The sequence below is a fragment of the Capricornis sumatraensis genome, chromosome 14 (genome assembly GCF_032405125.1).
Source record: "Capricornis sumatraensis isolate serow.1 chromosome 14, serow.2, whole genome shotgun sequence".
NCBI classification, from domain to species: Eukaryota; Metazoa; Chordata; class Mammalia; order Artiodactyla; family Bovidae; genus Capricornis; species Capricornis sumatraensis.
This window is the reverse complement of record NC_091082.1, coordinates 58,057,123-58,077,298: the sequence shown is the minus strand read 5'-3', so window position 1 is coordinate 58,077,298 and position 20,176 is coordinate 58,057,123. Positions and strand designations below refer to the sequence as shown.

Genomic DNA, 20,176 nt, shown 5'->3' with positions numbered 1-20,176 from the left:
ACACAGATGGAAGCTCAGGTCTCTCAAGGGCCCAGACACAGAGGTGCTTTGCCCTGAAGTCAGACCCTGAGTCCTGGTCTCAGAGCTGGGCTTTGTGGGTGTCCTGCCAGGTGAGTGTGTGCATAGCAGCTCCCCCAGGGTAGCACCAGGGACCACCAATCCACAAGACTGGGTGAGGGGGCCTTCCTTCCTACCACCTGTAGGACTGTGACCTCAGAACACAGCTGGACCAGATCCAAGGCCACTGGGTTGCCGAAACACACAGCCCATTTCCAGAGCCAGAGCCAGACCGGACAGAATAAACAGAAAGCAGGTCCAGAGAGATGGAGCTGCTGGGGCAGTCGGGAGAGGGTTTGAGGACAAAGGCAACCTCTTCTGTCAGAGGCAGTGGGGTCGGCTGGGGCAGTGGCTGAGAGGCTTGGAGGCCCCGAGCAGCATCCTGGCTAAAGGGTGAGGCAGGTCACAGAGAGGCCGGTCTTGCCAGCGCCTGAATCAGCTCCAGGCGAGCAGATAGACTCAGGGGGTGACACGTGACAAATGAGGGCGAAGAAAGACCCAGGCCTCGGAGTTCAGACGTCCATGAAGGGGGGCAAGGAAGCCCCCATCTACAGCAGAGCCAGCAGGGTGGGAAAGAGAGGCTTGGACATGGAAGGGGGGGCCGTCCTCATGGGGAGATGGCAGCAGTGCCCCCAGACCCCTGGATGGGAAGGGGCTGAAGGCTGGAAGATTCCAGACCTGTCATAAGGGGCCTGGTCTCAGGAAAACAGGCAGGCAGGACGGGGACCCCAGACCCCTGCTCACCCAAGGAGGCCGAGAGCTGCACATTGGCTGCGTGCGTGTCCCCGATTCTGGTTGGGAGAGGTCAGTGGGTGAGGAGCAGTCAAGGTGTTCACTGCCTGCCTCACTAAGCAGGGCCCCCATGGGCTGGCACATGCCTGATTCAAAGTCACAGACCCAGCCAGGCTGTTCTCTCTTGAGTGGTTGGTTACCCAGCACTGGCCTTTGTTCCTTCCCGTCACAGAGCAGGGGCTCTGTGGGGTCCCGTAGGATACCAGGGGGCTCCACGGGGTCCTGTAGGGTTCTCTGAGGCTCTGTGGAACTCCAACTGATACTACTGACAGTGGGTAGTGTGAGTGTTATGGAACACTATGGGGTACTGTAGGGCATGGCCCAATCCTTAGGGTTTCTGTTACAAACAAATGAGTGTCTTGTCTCAAATCTCTGGCTGCTGAATAGGAATCATGGCAGAACAAAGACTCCCGAAGCGGTGAGGAGAGGACAGTGCAGTGAGCACAGATGCATCAAGTGGTCACAGCTGGAAAGAGATCACCTGCCCGGAAACATGGACCATGGTGTCAGGTCAGAACTCCTAAAGCAGTGGCAGCAGGTTCAGAGGAGAATCTAAAAATTCCAGTGAAACTGGAAGGCCAAGAAAGAGGGTCAGTAAGAGGGACACAATGTCACACTGTATTTCGGTCATAAGGAAGTGCTGGCCGAGTGTCCTGCTGGGCACAGTCTGTCCTGGAGGGTTTTCCTCTTCCATTTAAGAAGTAGAAAGTCATGTGGGATTTGGGGGCTGAAAGTGGAGGGGACTGTTCATGGAATGGAAAGTAGAATTTCAAAATAACAGGAAGAAAAGGAATAGGTAGCAACTTGATTAAACCAATCAAAACAAGAAAATTGTAAGTGAGGAAATAATATCATAAAATAAATAATCAATACAACTAATGGAAGAAGTAAAACAAAGTGTGTCAGTGTTTTGGAGATTAATTCTTTGTCAGTTGTAGTAACAGTGGTGAGAGTGGGCACTCTTGTCTTGTTCCTGATTTTAGAGGTAATGCTTTCAATTTTTTGAGAAATGTCTGTTTAGCTCTTTTGCCCACTTTTTGATTGGGTTGTTCATTTTTCTGGTATTGAGCTGCATGAGCTGCTTGTATATTCTGGAGATTAAGTGTGTCAGTATTATGCTGTGAACACACTGGAGTCTCCCTATAAAGCCAGACAGCATTAGTTGGATCCATAGACAAAACCTGGCTCCTTAAAAGACATACAGAGTCATTAAAAAAGGATGGCTATGGGAGGGGACACAGGGAAATGAGGCTAAGGGGAAGCAGAGGAGAGCAGGGTGGCTCCATCATTATCGTGGGAGCAGCTGTTGTTAGAGGTGTCTGAGCAGCAGGGGGGAAGAGGTCTGTTTGGTTCTGGTGGAAGGCATAGTTTACTATAAGAAAACAACCACAAACCCTCATGCATCAAACAATAAGGCAGTTGTACAGAGCCCTCTGTGAGGCATGTAAGGAGAACCGGTCAAAGACTGGGTCACAGGGAAGGTGGACATGAGGAAGGAACATGGAGGGATGCCAAAGCACCTTGAAAGAGAGGAACGGAGCTGGAGGATTCACCCTTTCTGACTCCAGACTATACTGCAAAGCTACAGTCATCAAAACTGCATGGCACTGGTGCAAAAAACAGGCACACAGACCAATGGAACAGGATAGAGACCCCAGAAATAAACTCATGTACCTATGGTTACCTAATTTATGACAAAGCAGAAAAGAACATACAATGGAGAAAAGACTGTCTCTTTAATAAATGGTGCTGGGAAAACTGGACAGCTACAAGTAAAAGAGTGCAATTAGAACATTCTCTAACACCACATCAAAAATAAACTCAAAATGGATTAAATTCCTAAATATAAGACCAGAAACCATTAAACTCCCGGAAGAAAACATAGGCAGGACACTCTTTGCCATAAATTGCAGCAATAATGTTTTGGATTTGTGTCCAAAGGCAAAGGAAACAAAAGCAAAACCAAACAAATGGGACTTAATGAAACATAAAAGCTTTTGCACAGCAAAGGAAACCATTGACAAAATTTAAAAGACAACCTACTGAATAGGAAAAAAATCTTTGCAAATGATATGACTGATAAGAGATTAATATCCAAAATACTGGGTTGGCCTAAAAGTTCCTTTTGGTTTTTCTATAATGCAGGCCCCACGTGGTTGGGTGGATGGAAGGTGGAGGGCGGGACCCCATGCCTGGGGAGCAGCATGGTACTCACAGTTGGGCACTGCTGATTCTTAAACACGACCTTGAAACTGTTCTGGACCGTTCCCGGGACAATCGGGGTGAAGATGACGGGCACCTTGATGGAGCTGAAGGGGCCTATGTCCCCCTCTGTTGTCTGCAAGGAAGAGAGGCGGAAGGCTGGTCAGCCTTCACATTCTGGTCAAGGTACCTCCCATGGCCTCACTATGGCTGGTCACTGTGTGGGTGGGAGGTGGCAGCAGCCATGTGTGCATTTGCTCTCCTGATGACCCAGTCTTTGCACACACATGTGGACACACATGGGTGCACACACATGCACACATGTGGACACACACACATGGACACACACATGTACCACATGGACACACGTGCACACACACATGGACCCCACCCCCACCCCTGCCACTTTGGCTAGTGAGGCCCCACATGGAAGTCTCCTCTGTGTTCAACTGGACAGGGGCACCCAGGCATGCCTCTTTGGCTCTGGGTCTGACCTAGCCCAGTTGGGGATGGGGTGGCCAGATATGGGCTGAGATAGCTAATCGCCCAGAGGCTGTAAGTCCGGTGACCAGACTAGTCTCATCCAGCTCTCGTCAGATGGACAGGCCACCCCAGGGCTGGAGGAATGCAGGCCTTGCTGACCTCTCCCAGCGAGAACTCCATCTGTTCCTCATTGGGAGGTATAGTCATGATGGTGGTCAAGGTCATGCCCTCTGACTCTGGAATAGAAGGGGGTTCACAGGTGAGGCTGGCCAGGCCAGGAGAGCTCGGGCACCAGGGCCCCTCCCTCTCCCAGACCAAGTGCTGTCCTGGAGTTTGTGGAGGCCACCCCAGCCCTCCTGAACAGATGGCTCATCCTGACAATATCACATGCTGGCCCCCACCTGTCTCCAGGGCTGGTGAGGGCCCTCACGGGGGCACCTTGACCCAGGCAGGGCCCCTACCCTTCCCCCGACCCAGGAGGACGAGTGGAGTGGGGTTGTGCCCCAGGCCTGGGCAGGGTGTCCTGACCCTTCTGTGCCAGGACAGGGGTCACAGGGCCGTAGGGTCAGTGCAGGTAGACTGCCTGGCTCGTTGGCAAAGAGGCTGTCACTGTGGCCCCAGGTTCACATGGATGTTTCTACTCTCACAGGTCCCATGGCCATCTCCTGCAGGGGGGCCTTGGGAACTCAGGAACCCCCAACTTCAATGCCATGTGTGGTCCCAGGCCAGGGGTTTCTTGGGTGGACTCAGTGGACACTGTGGCTTCTGGAGTGGGAGGCCTGGGTGGGAGAAGGTCCTGAGTTGCTCAAAATGGCCTAAGAGCAGCATGTCTGAGACAGGACAGCAGAGACGCGTGGGGAGGCTGAGAAGTGGACCATCTGAGGCTTTGTTTCAAGGCGGGAGGAGCTAAAAGTGGACTCAAGAGGTTTGTATTAAGAGGAGATAATGGTAAAAAGCTGTGTGAGGGCTGGGCCAGGTGGGGTAGCGGGGGAGGATGGGGGGCCACGCTGGTGTGGTAGGGGGAGAGGGGGCTGCCAAGTCCTGGAAAGGTAACACAGTACCCCCCCCAGCCTGTTTTCACAGTTGTTTGGCCTTGTCTGTGTGGACGTGCTCTAAGTGGCTCCTGGAATCTGTCCTCTGGGGCCCTCTGACCCAACCTGCAGCCCCTCTGCCTGTCACACGGCTGGGACTCGGGGCCTTCTGTGCTGAGGGGCCCAGGGCTGCATGCTGAGTGCTGCCTCTCTGCCCATCACACGGCTGGGACTCGGGGCCCCTGTGCCAAGGAGCCCAGGGCTGTATGCTGAGCACAGGCCATGGGCCCAGCTCACCAATGGGGTGCCCCTCCTCCTGCTCCTTCACGTCCAGCTTTCCAGACTCCTTCTGGCTTGGTACATCTGTAGGGGATGACTCATTGCCCTCCATCTGATGCTCAGAAAAACTGGTGGTGAATTTATCATAAAAACCTTTGTCTTCATACGTGAAGATACTACTCTGAAAAGAGAACATAATACCTTTAGTGCAGTCCATTTGCCTTTCCCATTAGCTGTCCAGATCCGCCATCCCCGAGGTGCCATGCTGAGACCCCGGCCATGATCTGGGCTGGGGACCATGGGCTCCTGCATGACCCCCTTGGCAGCTCTCCATTGACCTGTGCTGAGCTTGCCTGGGGCTCAGGGCCTCCTCTAACACAGTTAGTTTCCTCCTCAGCCCCCTCCTAGAGTCTGCACACAGGCATGGGGCCGAATTCCTCCAGGACACCTGCTGCTCTCCACTGTGAGCTTGGGTCCCCCCAGGCTCCAGCCCAGAGCTCTCCTGGCTTTGGCCCAGACCCCTGCAGGCTGAGAGCAGGCTGGCTTCATCTCTGCTTCTTTCCCAGAGACCACTGACCCGCAGGCCTCTCCCCTGGGCTCAGGAACAGACTGACTGAGTGCCGGCTGCGTGTGACTCAGGGTCCATGGGGGACATGCAGGGCATTGCCCTGGTGGAGCTGTCGTCCAGCTGCTCAGACATCCACTGAGACACAGAGCCAGTGCCTGTGGAGAGCCTGAGGGCCTGGGCACTTGTCCTCCCTCCATAAACCTGGCTCCTGTACTCCCTCTTCCTTCATTATCCCATGCTCTGGGTTCACACCCTGGTCCCAACCTCTGTTGCAGCAGCTAGCCCATGTTGCTGTTCAGGGTACCTCTGCCCTCTCCCTCTCCAGGGGAGACCCTTCCAGGACCTTTGCTGAAACCCCTTAATGCAGCAGAGAAAACAGACTAAGTGCTTCATATAGGAAAGTTTCAACTAACTTAGACATGTATTTTGAGGCAAACTTTCTCTCTGCTCACCCCCAAATGACCACCACACCCCTTCCCTGTCCACTGGCTGTTTTGGAAGTTGTCTCCATGGATGGGGTCCCTCCTGTTTCTGTTTCCTTGGCAGCACGTGCACAGCCTTCCCATGAGAGGATCAGGGCCTCCCTCATACTTTTGAGAGAGATGTGGGTGCGGGGCAGGGTTTGCTGAGCTTTTCAGCCTGAGGGGTCTGGGATGCCCCCACTCTGAGAACGCTTGTCCACTGCCTTGCCAACACACATGACAGGGGACAGTGTCCGGCGGCCAAGGTGTGCTCCCTATAGAGTTCGAGCACTTCCAGATGGACTGGAGGCTGTCCTGCCACCCGTCCTTGTCCCACTCACATCAACAGGCTCCTTTGACTCATGGCCCACTTCACACTCATGGGACTGTATCTTGGGGCGGGAGATACCACGTGTTGCCCTCGGCTGAGCAGCCACAGCACTGGCCAGGAGCAGCAGCATACTCACTAATTTTAGGGCCGACTGGGAGGTGTCCATCTCACAAGTCTCTGATGCCAGAAGAAATCTGAACTTGGTGCCCAAGCCCCCAGTGTTGGTCAGTGTGATGGTCCGGATTGCAGTCTCACCCACTGTGTAGCTGCCAAAGTCGATGAGCTCCTTGTCGAGGGACAGCTGTCAGAAGACCTTGAGTGAGCCAGGGTGACCACAGCAGGTCTCCTCTCCCACCTGTCACCCCCCAGCAGAGGGGTCGCAGAGCTCTGACCCCATCCTCACACTCAGGGATAAGGTCTGCATCTGGCTCCGTGGGGGAGAGGAAAGGTCTCTGTACCGTCCATGAACAATTCACATGCCAGAAATCATAAACTTGTGTATTGATCATGACATTGGGGAGAACCTGAGTCCAATTTTTAAAAAATCAAGCCAGCTAAAAAGAAATGAGCTAGCAAGCCATAAAAAAAACATGGAGGAACCTTAGATGTGTATAGCTACATAAGTGAAAGAAGTCTGTCTGAAAAGTTTTCAAACTGTATGATTCCAACTATACAGCATTCTGGAAAAGGCTAAACTATGGAAATAATAAAAAATTCAATGGTTGTATATTAATAAAAGATTCACCATAGCAAGAAGATATAACAATTATAATCACGTATGCATCTGGCAGACTATCAAAAATACATGAAGCAAGAACTGAGGAAATTGAAGGAGAAATATATAGCTCTACAATACTCTTCTCATATGAACAGAACAACCAGACAGAAAATAAGTAAGGAAATACAGAACTTAAGTAGCACAATAAACCATGGGATCTAACGGATGTATACAGAATAGTTCACCCAACAACAACACATATGTTTTTGTCAGGTGCACACAAGACATTTTCTAGGACTGACCATAAGTTAGGCCACAAAAGACTCAACAGACTTTAAAAGAGAGATATCATACAAAGTATCTTCTCTGACCACAGCAGGATAAAGTTAAAAATCAAAAACATAAAGAAAACAAGAAAATTCACAAAATTATGGAAATTAAGCAAAAAATCAAAGAAGAAATCACAAGAGAAATTATAAAATAACTAGAGATGAATGAAAACAAAAACACAATACACCAAAATTCATAGGATGCAGTCAGTGGAAGGGTCACTGAAGGGGAAATTTATAGCTATAAAAACTTACATTAATAAATAAGACAGATCTAAAATAAACAATTTATGTTTACAACTCAAGAAATTAGGAAAAGAACAAACTAAACTCCAAAACTAGCAGAGAAAATAAAATAAGCATCAGAGCAGATTTAAAGTAGAGAATAGAAAAATAATAGAGAAAATTAATGAAACCAATAGTTGGTTATTCAAAAAGATCAACAAAATTGACAAACTTTTGCCTACATGGACTAAGAAAATAAAGACTCAAAGTAGTAAAATCAGAAATGAAAATGGAGACATTAATACTGATTCTGCAGAAGTAAAAAGAATTCTAAGAAAGTACATGGGCTTCCCTTGTGGCTCAGCTGGTAAAGAATCCATCTGCAATGCGGGAGACCTGGGTTTGATCCCTGGTTTGGGAAAATCCCCTGGAGAAGGGAAAGGCTACTCACTCCAGTATTCTGGCCTGGAGAATTCCGTGGACTGTATAGTCTATGGGGTCGCAAAGAGTCAGACATGACTGTGCGACTTTAACTTTCATTTCAAGAAAGTACTACCCTTGTACCAACAAACTGGAAAACCCAGATGAAATATACAAATTCCTAGAAACACAAAACCTTCCAACACTAAACCACAAAGAAAGAAGACAATGTGAATAGACCTATAACTAGTAAGAAGACTGATTCTGTAATAAAACATTTCCTGACAAGGCCCTGACCTGATGATCAGAATGTGCATTGCAGGTTCCCAGGAGGAGGAGAGTAAAGGGCTGGGAGAATATTTAAAAAAAAACAACGGCTGAAAAAGAGGGACAATCGATAGTAACACAATAATAGTAGGGGACTTTAACATCCCACTTATACCCAAGGACACATAATCAAAACAGAGAATCAATCAGGAAACACAAACCTTAAATGAAACATTAGTTCAAATGGACCTAACTGATATATTCAGGACTTTCCATCCAAATGCAGAAGAATATGCTCTCAAGTGTACACGGAACCAGGATAGACCACATCTTGGGCCACAAATCAAGACTCAGTAAATTTAAGAAAACTGAAATTGTACCAAGTATTTTCTCTGATTGCAATGCTGTAAGACTAGATATCAACTATAGGGAAAAAAAACTGCAAAAAACAAACTCATAGAGATTAAACAGCACATTACTAAATAACATAGAGGTTATTGAAGAAATAAGAAGGGAAATCAAGATTCTTAGAAACAAATGACAATGAAAACACAAGGACCCAAAATCTATGGGAGTCAGCAAAAGCAACTCTAAAAGGGAAGTTTATAGCAATACAATCCTACCTCAAGAAACAAGAAAAGCATCAAATAGACAACCTAACTCTACATCTAAAGCAGCTGGAAAAAGAACAAAAAACCCCCAATGTCAGCAGAAGGAAATAAATCATAAATTTCAGAGCAGAAATAATGAAAAAGAAATGAAGGAAATACTAGCAAAGATTAATAAAACTAAAATCTGGTTCTTTGAGAAGATAAACAAAATTGACAAATCACTAGCCAGAAGCATCAGGAAAAAAGAGGGAGAAAAGTCAAATCAACAAAATTAGAAATGAAAAAGGAGAGGTTAAAACAGACAACAGAGAATACAAAGGATCATAAAAGAATATTATGAGCAACTGTATACTAACAAAATGGACAACCTAGAGGAAATGGACAGATCCTTAGAAAAGTTCAACCTCCCAAGACTGAACCAGGAAGAAATAGAAATTATGAACCACCCAATTATAAACACTGAAATCCAAACAGTGATTAAAAATTTCCTCAAAAACAAAAGCACAGGGAGGGGGGTTCAGGATGGGGAACACGTGTATAGTTGTGGCAGATTCATGTTGATGTATGGCAAAACCAACACAATATTGTAATTAACCTCCAATAAAAAGAAGTAAATTTATATTTACAAAATAAATAAATAAAAAGAAATTAATCTTAAAATCTAAAAAAAAAAAAGCACAGGACCAGATGACTTCACAGGGGACATCTGTAAAACATTTAGAGAAGAGCTAATGCCTATTTTTCTGAAACTCTTCCAAAAAACTGCAGAGGAAGGAACACTTCCACACTCATTCTATGAGGCCCCTATCACCCTGATACCAAAACCAGGCAAAGACAACACAAATGAAGAAAATTACAGGCAAATATTACTGACGAATATAGATGCAAAAATCCCCAACAAAATTTTAGCAAACATAATTCAACAACATGTTAAAAAGCTCATACACCATGATCAAGTCAGGTTTATTCCAGGGATGCAAGGATTCTTCAATATATGCAAATCAATCAATGTGATATACTATATTAACAAACTGAAAGATATAAACCATATGATCATCTCAATAGATGCAGAAAAAGCCTTTGACAAAATTCAGCACCCATTTATGGTAACAAATGCTTCAAAAAATGGGCATAGAAGGAACCTCAATGTAGTAAAGGCCATATATGATAAGCCCAAAGCAAACATTATTTCCAATGGTGAAAAACTAAAAGCATTCCCTCCAAGATCAGGAACAAGACAAGGGTGTCCACTGTCACCACTATTATTCAACATAGTTTTGGAAGTTCTAGTATGACAATTAGAGAAGAAAAAGAAATAGAATCCAGTTCAGAAATGAAGAAGTAAAACTCTCATTGTTTGCAGATGATGTGATACTATACATAGAAAACCCAAAAGAAACTATCAGAAAATTACTAGTGAATTCAGCAAAGTCACAGAATACAAGGTCAATACACAGAAATCACTTGTATTCCTATATACTAACAATGAAAAATCAGAAAGAAAACTTAAGGAATCAATCCCATTCACCACTGCAACAAAAAGAATAAAATTTCTAGGAATAAACCTACCTAAGGAGACAAAAGAACTATATATGGAAAAGTATAAGACACTGATGAAAGAAATCAAAGACGACATAAACAGATGGAGAGATAGTCCATGTTCCTGGGTAGGAAGAGTCAATATTGTGAAAATGACTATCCTACCAGATGCAATCTACAGATTCAATACGATCCCTATCAAATGACCAAGGGCATTTTTCACAGAACTATAACAAAAATTTTCACAATTCATATGGAAACACAAAAGATCCTGAATAGCCAAAGCAGTCTTGAGAAAGAAGAATGGAGCTGGAGGAATCAACCTTCCTGACTTCAGCTTATTCTACAAAGCTACAGTCATCAAGACAGTATGGTACTGGCACAAAAACAGAAATATAGACCAATGTAACAAGATAGAAAGCTCAGAAATAAACCCATGCACCTATGGGTGCCTTATTTTTTACAAAGGAGGCAAGAATATACTATGGGGCAAAGACAGCCTCTTCAATAAGCAGTGCTGGGAAAACTGGACAGACAGCTACACGTAAAAGAATGAAATTGACATTTCCTAACACCATACACAAAGATAAACTCAAAATGGATTAAAGACCTAAATGTAAGACTAGAAACTATAAAACTATAAAACTCTTAGAGGAAAACATAGGCAGAACACTTGCTGACACAAATCAAAGCAAGATCCTCTATGACCCACCTCCTAGATTAATAGAAATAAAAACAAATGTAAACAAGTGGGACCTCATTAAACTTAAAAGCTTTTGCACAGCAAAGGAAACTAAAAGCAAGGTAAAAAGACAACCCTCAGAATGGGAGAAGGTAACAGCAAATGAAACAACTGACAAAGAATTAGTTTCCAAAATATACAAGCAACTCATACAACTCAACACCAGAAAAACAAACAATCCAATCAAAGAGTGGGAAAAAGACCTAAACAGACATTTCTTCAAAGAAGACATACAGATTGCTAACAAACACATGAAAAGATGCTTAACATCGCTCATTATGAGAGAAATGCAAATCAAAACTCCAATGAGATATCACCTCACACTGGTGAGAATGGCCATCATCAAAAAATCTGCAAACAATAAATGCTGGAGAGGGTGTGGAGAATAACGAATCCTCTTGCACTGTTGGTAGGAATGTAAATTGATACAGCCACTATGGAAGACGGTATGGCGATGCCTTAAAAAACTAGGAATAAAACCACCATATGACCCAGCAATCCCACTCTAGGCATATACCCTGAGGAAATCAAAATTGAAAAAGACACATGTATACCAATGTTCACTGCAGCACTATTTACAATAGCTAGAACATGAAAGCAACCTAGATGTCCATCGACAGATGAATGGATAAAGCAGCTGTGGTATTCCATATATACAATGTGATGCTACTCAGCCATAAAAAGGAATGCATTTGAGTCAGTTCTAATGAGGTGGACAAACTTAGAGCCTATTATACAGAGTGAAGTGAGTCAGAAAGAGAAATATAAATATCGTATACTGACATACATATGGAATCTAAAAAGATGGTACTGATGAATTTATTTTCAGGACAGCAATGGAGAAACATGGACATGGGAGGAGGGGAGGAGGGAGAAGGTGAGATGTATGGAGAGAGTAACATGGAAATTTACAACACCATAAGTAAAATAGATAGCCAAAGGGAATTTGCTGTGTGACTCAGGGAACTCAAACAGTGGCTCTGTGACAGGCTGAAGGGTGGAATGGGGCCAGATGGGAGGGAGGTTTGGGAAGGAAAGGACATGGGTATACCTATGGCTGATTCTTGTTGATGTTTGACAGAAAACCACAAAATTCTGAAAAGCAATTATCCTTCAATTAAAAAAAATTTTAAAAAAAATGGTCGAAAACTCCCCACCTTCAATGAAAGACATGATTGCAAACACCCAAGAAGTTCAATAACCTCTGAAGTGGTTATAACCTCAAAGAGACTCGTGATGAGATACCTTGTAATCAGACTGTTAAAGGCTACAGAAAAAGTAAGAACCTTGAAAGCAGGAGAGAAATGATCTGTCACACACAAGGAAGCCTCAGTAAGATCATGGCAGATTTCTCAAGAAACACCTGGGAGGAGAGAGGGCCAGGAGCCGACCTGCTCCAGGAAGAAAAATGTCAGTCGAGAATCCTAAACTTTCAAAACTGTCCGTCAGGGGCTTCCCTGGTGGCTCAGTGGTAAAGAATCGCCTGTCAGTGCAGGAGACAAGGGTTCAGTGCCTGGTCCGGGAAGATCCCATATGCCACGGAGGAACTAAGGCCATGCACCACAACTACTGAGCCCACGCACTGCATCTATCGGAGCGTGCACTCCTAGAGCTCACGCTCTATAGCAAGAGAAACCGCCACAATAAGAGGCCTGAGCACCACAACGGACAATAACCCCCATTTACTGTAGCTAGAGGAAACAGCCTGCACAGCAACGGAGACCCAGCACAGGCAAAGATAGTCAAATAAATAAAATCGTTTAAAAAAACACACACAAAAAACTGTCCTTCAAAAGACAGTCCCAGATGGACAAGAGCTGCAGGAGTTCTGCCTGAAGGAAATGCCCCAGCCAGTCGTGCAGGCGAGAGGAAAGGACCCCAGACAGTAACCCCAGGCTCTGGAAAGGGAGACACACAGCACTGGTGTCAAAGTCATGATGGTTTGTAACAGCAATTTTAGTTTCCTACATGATTTAAGATGCTAACATAGTCTTTTAAAAAGCATTTTTTAGCCTAAAAGCTGGTGTTATTATAACTTTGCTTTATAACTCCATTTTGTTTTCTGCAGAACTAAAAAACTGAGGTATCTACCAATTTCTATTTATGTTACTGGACACGCAAGTAATACAAGTAATTTCGTGACATCAACAACTGAACCGAGTGGGACAAAGCTGTAGAGGAGTGGAGTTTTCATGAGCTGTTCGTGTCAGACTGATACAAACCCAGATAGGATAGTTGTGACTTTAGGATGCTAAATGTAATCCCACCACAAAGAAGATACACAGAAGGGGATGAAAATGGAACTTGAGCATTTTACAACATAAGGTCAGTTAAACATAAAGATGACAGCTCTGCAGGAGATGAGGGACAAAAGAACTTACAGGGCATGAAAACAAACAGCTAAACGCCAGGAGCAGAGCCTTCCACAGCACTTAGCCTCAAAAGGACATTCTGACACAGGCTGCAGCACGGACAGACCTGGAGGGCACTGCACTCAGTGGAAGAAGCTGTTCACAAGAGGAGACATGCCCTGTGATCCCACTTACATAAGGTACCTAAAGTTATCAGGTTCACAGAGATAGAAAGGAGAATGGAGGGTGCCAGGGGCTGGGGGAGGGTGGGGAGTGAGCATTTAATAAGGAGAGCTCTGGTTTTGCAAGATGAAGACTCTGAGATAGACGGTGGTGAGGGCTCAGAGCGCTGTGCATGTATGGAATACCCCTGGGGTGTGCACTTACAGGCAGCGGAGATGGTGTATCTATGCCATGTGCGGTGCTGGTGGTGGTGTAGTCCCTAAGCCGTGTCCAACTCTTGGGACCCCATGGACGATAGCCTGCCAGGCTCCTCCGTCCATGGGATTTCCTACGCATGCCATGGCTAGGTATGTATTTTACTAGAATTAAAGCCTGAAAGAAAAGAGACTTAAGAGCATAATAATCAAATGCAATATGTGAGCTTGATTGTATCTCAGCTCAAAAAACCAGTTATAGAAGGTGGTTTGGGGACAACTCAGTACATTTGAATGTGGACTGGGTGGGAGGTGATGACTAGGAATGTGGTTAATTATATTTGAGATGCTGATGTTTTATAGGGATGGGTGTTGAGCAATAGGAAATTGCTGATTCATTCTGAAGTGGGCCAGGTAAGCAGACAGATAGACAGAAGAAGTGACCGTGGCAAATGTTGACAGTGACTGGATTCAGGAAGTGATTATATGGATACACATTACATTCTTTCTGCTTTTCATTAATATGAAAATTTTCTTAATTAAAAGAAAATATCAATTCCATGTAACAAAGGAGATTACAAACAAAATGAAAAAGCAGCTCATGGAATGGAAGAAAATCATTACAAATCACATTGATAAGGGGTTGATGCCCAAACTATGTAAAGAATTCACACAACTGAATAGCAAAAAAAAACAAAACAAAACAAAACCAACCAACCCAAACAATATGATTTAAAAACAGGCAGAGGAATTGAATAGATATTTTCCCAAACAAGACATACAAATGTCCAACGTGCACACGAAAGGTCCTCATGAAAGTATCACTGATCATCAGGGAAATGAAAATCAAAACCACAGCTCTGTGTTATCTTGTATCATTAAAATGTTGTTGCTGTTTAATTGCTGAGTTGTGTCTGACTCTTTGCAACCCCAAGGACTGTACCCTGCCAGGCTTCTCTGTCCATGGGATTTCCCAGAGAAGAATACTGCAGTGGGTTGCCACTTCTTTCTCCAGGGATCTTCCCAACCCAGGGATCGACCCTGCATCTCTGTGTCTCCTGCATTAGCAGGTAGATTCTTTACCACTGAACCACCAGGGAAGCCATACTATTAGAATAGCTATTATCAAAAAGAAAGAAGTAATAAGTGCTGGCAAGGATGTGGAGAAAAATGAACGTCGTGCACTGCTGGTAGGAATGCAAATTGGTGCAGCCACTGTGGACAGTATGGAGACTCCTCAAATAATTAAAAAGAGAATTACAGTATGACCCAGTGATTCCAGTTCTGGGTATTTGTCCAAATGAATGAAACCAGTATCATCAGAAGAGTTGTCTGCATGCTCATTTTCACTGTAGCACTATTTACAAAAGCCAAGCACTATTTACAAAAGCAACCGAAGTGTCAGGTCCATCGACGAATAGATGGATAAAGAAATTGTGGTGCATAGAAAATGGAATATTATTCAGCCATAAAAAAGGAAACCTTGCCATTTGGGACAATGTGAATGGCATTATGACACATGAAATAAGTCAGGTAGAAAAGATGGGTACTGTATGATTACACTTATGGTGGAATCTGAAAAAAAAATGGAGCTCGCAGATACCAAAAAAACCCCCAAACAGATTGTGGTTCCAAGAGGCGGGGGTAGGGGTGGTAGAATGGGTAGAGGGATCAGAAGGCACGAACTCCAGTTACAAGCTCGGGGGATGTGAAAGCTGCGTGGTGACTATAGTTTACAAAAGAAACCCATCAGGTGACACCACAGAGCTTCTGGGAGGAGCAGGTCTCCTGAGACGAGTCCGAGGGTCTCCTCTGATCCTGGGGTCCTGGCAAGCTGGGTGCCACCCTGCGCAGACTCTCTGGATGTTTGCAGCATGGGTGTGGGTACCCACCTCCCCAGACAGCAGCCTCAGACCCGCCCTCCCCCCACATCCCTGATGCTCAGCACAAACTCACAGAGCATTTCTTTGTTGAACATTTCAGTGGAACAGAAAATCCGCCTGTTTGAGCCAGAAATGAGACATTTCCTTCCAGATCTTTGTTTATCTAAAAAATAAACCCCCCAACCACCCACACATTTGCAGCTTCCGTGTGACACGTGCTATCTGGACAACCACCCCCCACTGCTGTCTAAGGGAGGGGCCTGCAGCCTATCCCACTGGACGCGCGGGCGGCAGCAGTCACACTTGCCACCCAGGGATGCAGAAGGGCCTCTGTGTCACCCTGTCTGAGCTGAAGAAGAGTCTCCAGCATGTTTGGAAATTAGCCAAGCGGAGGCCACATGTCACTCCCTCTGCATTGCAGCGTGTCCTTCATCACAACATCCTGTGGAGCCTGGGGCAGTGGTGACCCCGATTCCACCCACCACCCTCTCGAGATGGTAGAAAACCCCCTTTCCACAGCTTGCTTTTTGGACTGACACTCACCATGGGCTTGAAGGTGACAAGCACTTCGCAGGACATGCCGGCTGATAGTGGGCCTGGGGGGTCAAAGCTGTGGGAACAACAACGGAGCAGGGCTGAGCCTCCTGCCCTCATGGACCACAGCTAGGCTGGAGCCACTGTCCCAGACAGCCAGTGCCCGGGCAGGCCGTGGAGAGCCTCCTTTTCACCCTGTCCCGGGGGCTGAGCCCCTGCTGCCTCCCTGGGGCTCAGTCCACAGGAGATGCTCCAGGGACATCTGAATGTCAGTTGTGCGAGTGAACGAAGGGAGGGAGAGACAAGGGAGGGAAAGGGGGAAAGGAGGGAAGGGGGAGGGGAATGGGAAGGAGGGAGGGAAGGAGGGGCCAGCCCTAGAGGGTGCAGATGCTATGGGGTGAGCAGCGGTCATGGCTCCCTGGGGGGCATGAGCCAGGCCTAGAACCAAGGGTCTAGGACTTTGGTTTCAAGGTGAGGGGCTGTGAGCCAGGTAGGGAGCTGGGACTGAAGGTGCTACATTCAACTGGAGCCATCTGAGCCCCACTTTAAGTAAAAGGAACAGGAAAACAGCCTCACATTCCCAGTGATTCTGGAAGGACTCTGTCTGAATTTGTCTGAAAAAAAGGAGCTCCCCACGAAATTGCTAACACGAAACACGAGGTCCATTTTCACAAGGTTGGATTTTACCTCTTGTACTTTGCGTAGAAAACACAAGCAAAAACTTAATATTAAAATCTCTCTCTGGCTGGCAGAGTCCCAGGGGCTCAAGGCAGTAGACCCGAGCTCCTCGTGTCAGGAGGGAAGTGTTCTGGTGTTAGACTAACAGAGTCCCAGAATGGCATCTCACCAGTGGATGGGTCAAAACCCAGACCTGAAAGCTGTGCACCAACCGACAGGGACACGGCAAGGGGCAGGGCCAGACCCCAGGACCTCAGGTGGCAGAATTACTGTAGGGAGACTTTTACAGACGTGAGAGAAGAACCAGAAAGATCAGCTGATCTGAAGGAGAGCTTGGGACTTTCAGAAATGAGGAATACGGCAACTGGAATTGGAAACGAAATTAGCAATTTCAACAGCCGATTAGATACCATAAAAGAGAGAAGACGTGAATGGAGGGACAGACCCCAGAAACTTGCTCAGAGAGATGATGGCAAAGGGGAGGGGAGAGGCGGTGTGATACAGGTGTCAGGAAGCGTGGGGCTGCAGAGCAGACAGGTTTCAAGTCGAGCACAGAGGGCCGGTCTGTGAGGATGGATGGGGACAGTGTGTGAAGGGCCAGGGATGAGGGATCTCCACAGTTGTTGGCAGAGGCTGACCAGGAAGCACAGGGAGTTCTAAAACGGCTCTAGAAGACAGAGATCCACAGAAGACATGGCAGTGGACATGCTGGACCCCAAGGGCCCGGCGACCTCATGGTGATCAGAGGAGGCTGGATAACCTATAAAGACAGGGGACTGGCCGGAAAGCCGACTTCCAATGGCAACAGCATAAGCCAGCAGACAGGGAGGAATATCCTCATGGTGTTGAGAGAAAACGCTGCCCATAAAACGTTCCTGATTCAGGCTGGGGAAGGTGACTTGGGGTGGCCGAGGTGATGTGACCAACCGACTGTGCGCCCCTGTCCACTCCTCCAGAAACCACAGGGAGAACTAGCCACACAGGAAAGCCCCGCTGTCAGCACGCTCGGACAGTGGAGGACGCATTGGTGATAAACATGGAACAAGGGAAGACAGAATAAGGAGCGAAGATCCTGCATCTGGCTCACAAGCTGCACAGAACGGACAGTGAATCCAACGGGGAGACTGACCAGAGCCCCAGCCAGTGGCACAGCCCTGGAAGGCACTGCGGGCAGTGGACAGGGCCTCGGAGGCTGCAGCACTCACACAGCAGGAGCCATGCAGACTTGGGTACTTACAGCCCCAGGCACCTCCCCACTGATGACGAGGAGGAGAGGCAGAAGCCAGGAGGGGGAGGAGAAAAAACCCTTAACGAAGAAGTCAAAACGCTTAAGAAGCAGAAGAGCAGGGGGCCCTGCAGAGAGACACAGTAACGGTCGTTATGAGGAAAATGAGGGAAAACAAAATTAGAAGGAAGAGAGGATTCCAGGGACCAGAAGGGATCACAGACAAGAGGACCCGGCTCAGGCATCAGCAGGGTCTCAAGAGAAGAAACCTGAAACTCTGGAGCAGACTGAAAATTTAAAGAGTTCAAGTACACAGTCCTGAAATAAAAAGACGGCTTTTCTCTTTACTTTGAGGAGGCTAAGGCCCCACAGGGAGCTCTCACTCAGAGCCATTGACCTCAAAACACAGAGGACGAAATGTAAAGCCATTCATCAGGAAAAATGGGGCTGGCCTGAGGAAGGGGGCCGAGACACTTCAGAAAATGCCCGTGGGCCCCAAGTGTGGTTCAAACAAAGAGGCTCTGGGAGAAGCTGCAGGGACTAAGGCCCCACCCATGGCTGCCCCACTGCCTACTCCACGTGGATGAAGTCCTGCAGGCCCTCGTCCACGCCCACCAGCTTGCAGTAGTTAATCGTGTAGGTGGCGTTGATCAGCGTGATCTTCTTCTTGTACACTTTGCCCACATCAAAGTCCTAGGAAAAGCGAGTGAAAAGTTAATACTCAAAGCTCTCTGGTGGCTGCTTCTCGGCACCTGACAGCCATGCCTGGGAGACCAGGACGTCTCCCTGGTCTCCCAGGAACTCTGCCTCAGGCAGGAAGGGGGTGCCTGGGGGCCAGCGGGTGCAGGTCCTCCAGCAAAGGGTTGGGTGGTGCCTGGCTCCTCCAGGGGAACTGGGAAGTTGTGACGTCCCAGCCTCCCTAGGACCAGTGCCCTCCTGGGCCGGTGCCTGAGCCCTTCCACGGGACCCTGTCGCCCTCAGTCCTAGGTAAGGACACTGGTACCAGGACCCTGGGCTCACCTTGAAGTGGATGAACTTGGGCTTGCTGTTGAAGGGGCACCCTCTGAACTCACGCCCTGATGCCACCTGTTTGTGGATCACCCCACTGCGTAGCCGTTGCATTGTCCGCGCCAGGATGTCCTTGTCCATCTTTGTTCCGCCCACCGGCTTCTGGTCCACATCATCCTTGGATACCTGGGGATTGACAGGGCCATCTGGAAAGCCTGGCCAGGCCTCCCTGAGGGCAGCTGGGGAGTGAGGGACATGAACAGCTAGGGTCACTGAGGCCACATGGGGCAGAGAGGGAGCCACGTGGGGAGGGGGGCATGCAACCTCCAAGGTGGGGCACCAGCAAGGTGGTGGGGGTGGGGGACAAGAGGCTGAGCAGAGCCATCCACGACCTAGAGGATTTCTGGAAAATAATGGCAGAGGGGGGATTTCTAGATTTTTTTGTTGTTCAGTTGCTCAAACTGTCCCACTCTTTGCGACCTCATGGACTGTAGCATGCCAGGCTTCCCTGTCCTTCACCATCTTCCAGAGTTTGCTCAAACTCATGTTCATTGCCATCCAAGTATCTCATCCTCTGTTGTCCCTTTCTTCTCCTGCCCTCAATCTTTCCCAGCAACAGGGTCTTTTCCAATGAGTCAGCTCTTCACATCAATTGGCCAAAGTATTGGAGCTTCAACATAAGTCCTTCCAATGAATATTCAGGGTTGATTTCCTTTAGGACTGACCAGTTTGATCTCCTTGCATTCCAAGGGACTCTCAAGAGTCTTTTCCACTACTACAGTTTGAAAGCATTTTAAAATCAGGCCAAGAAAAAGTTTTTGAAAATTTCTACAGGAAGCAACATTTTTTCAAGTGGCACAAAGGTACAGCCCTGACAGTCTCAGTGACTTAGAGAGGGAGCCTCTGGGGGCCTGGTTCTGGTGCCGGGGCCAACCCAGGGACTGGCACCTTCCTGCCCTTGCACTCTGGGGTGGAAGCTGGCCTGCTGACCGGTGACCCCTGTGCAGTGACCCCAAGCCTGAGTGGGGTAGTGCCCAGCTCCGGCCCAGTCAGCCAGGCCTCCTC

General features: G+C 47.3%; 1 protein-coding gene across 1 annotated transcript in view; it reads right to left on the bottom strand.

Moving 5' to 3' along the window:
- The window catches only part of CFAP74 (cilia and flagella associated protein 74), a 56,752-nt gene that overhangs the window by 25,726 nt on the left and 10,850 nt on the right, over positions 1 to 20,176 (bottom strand). Inside the window, exons 12-19 of the mRNA XM_068985753.1 lie at positions 19,124 to 19,297; positions 18,678 to 18,796; positions 16,210 to 16,276; positions 15,740 to 15,829; positions 6,341 to 6,505; positions 4,863 to 5,025; positions 3,694 to 3,764; positions 3,065 to 3,187 (exon numbers count right to left, since the gene is read on the bottom strand). Coding sequence (XP_068841854.1) covers positions 3,065 to 3,187; positions 3,694 to 3,764; positions 4,863 to 5,025; positions 6,341 to 6,505; positions 15,740 to 15,829; positions 16,210 to 16,276; positions 18,678 to 18,796; positions 19,124 to 19,297 — 972 coding nt within the window. The remainder of the gene's footprint in view (positions 1 to 3,064; positions 3,188 to 3,693; positions 3,765 to 4,862; positions 5,026 to 6,340; positions 6,506 to 15,739; positions 15,830 to 16,209; positions 16,277 to 18,677; positions 18,797 to 19,123; positions 19,298 to 20,176) is intronic.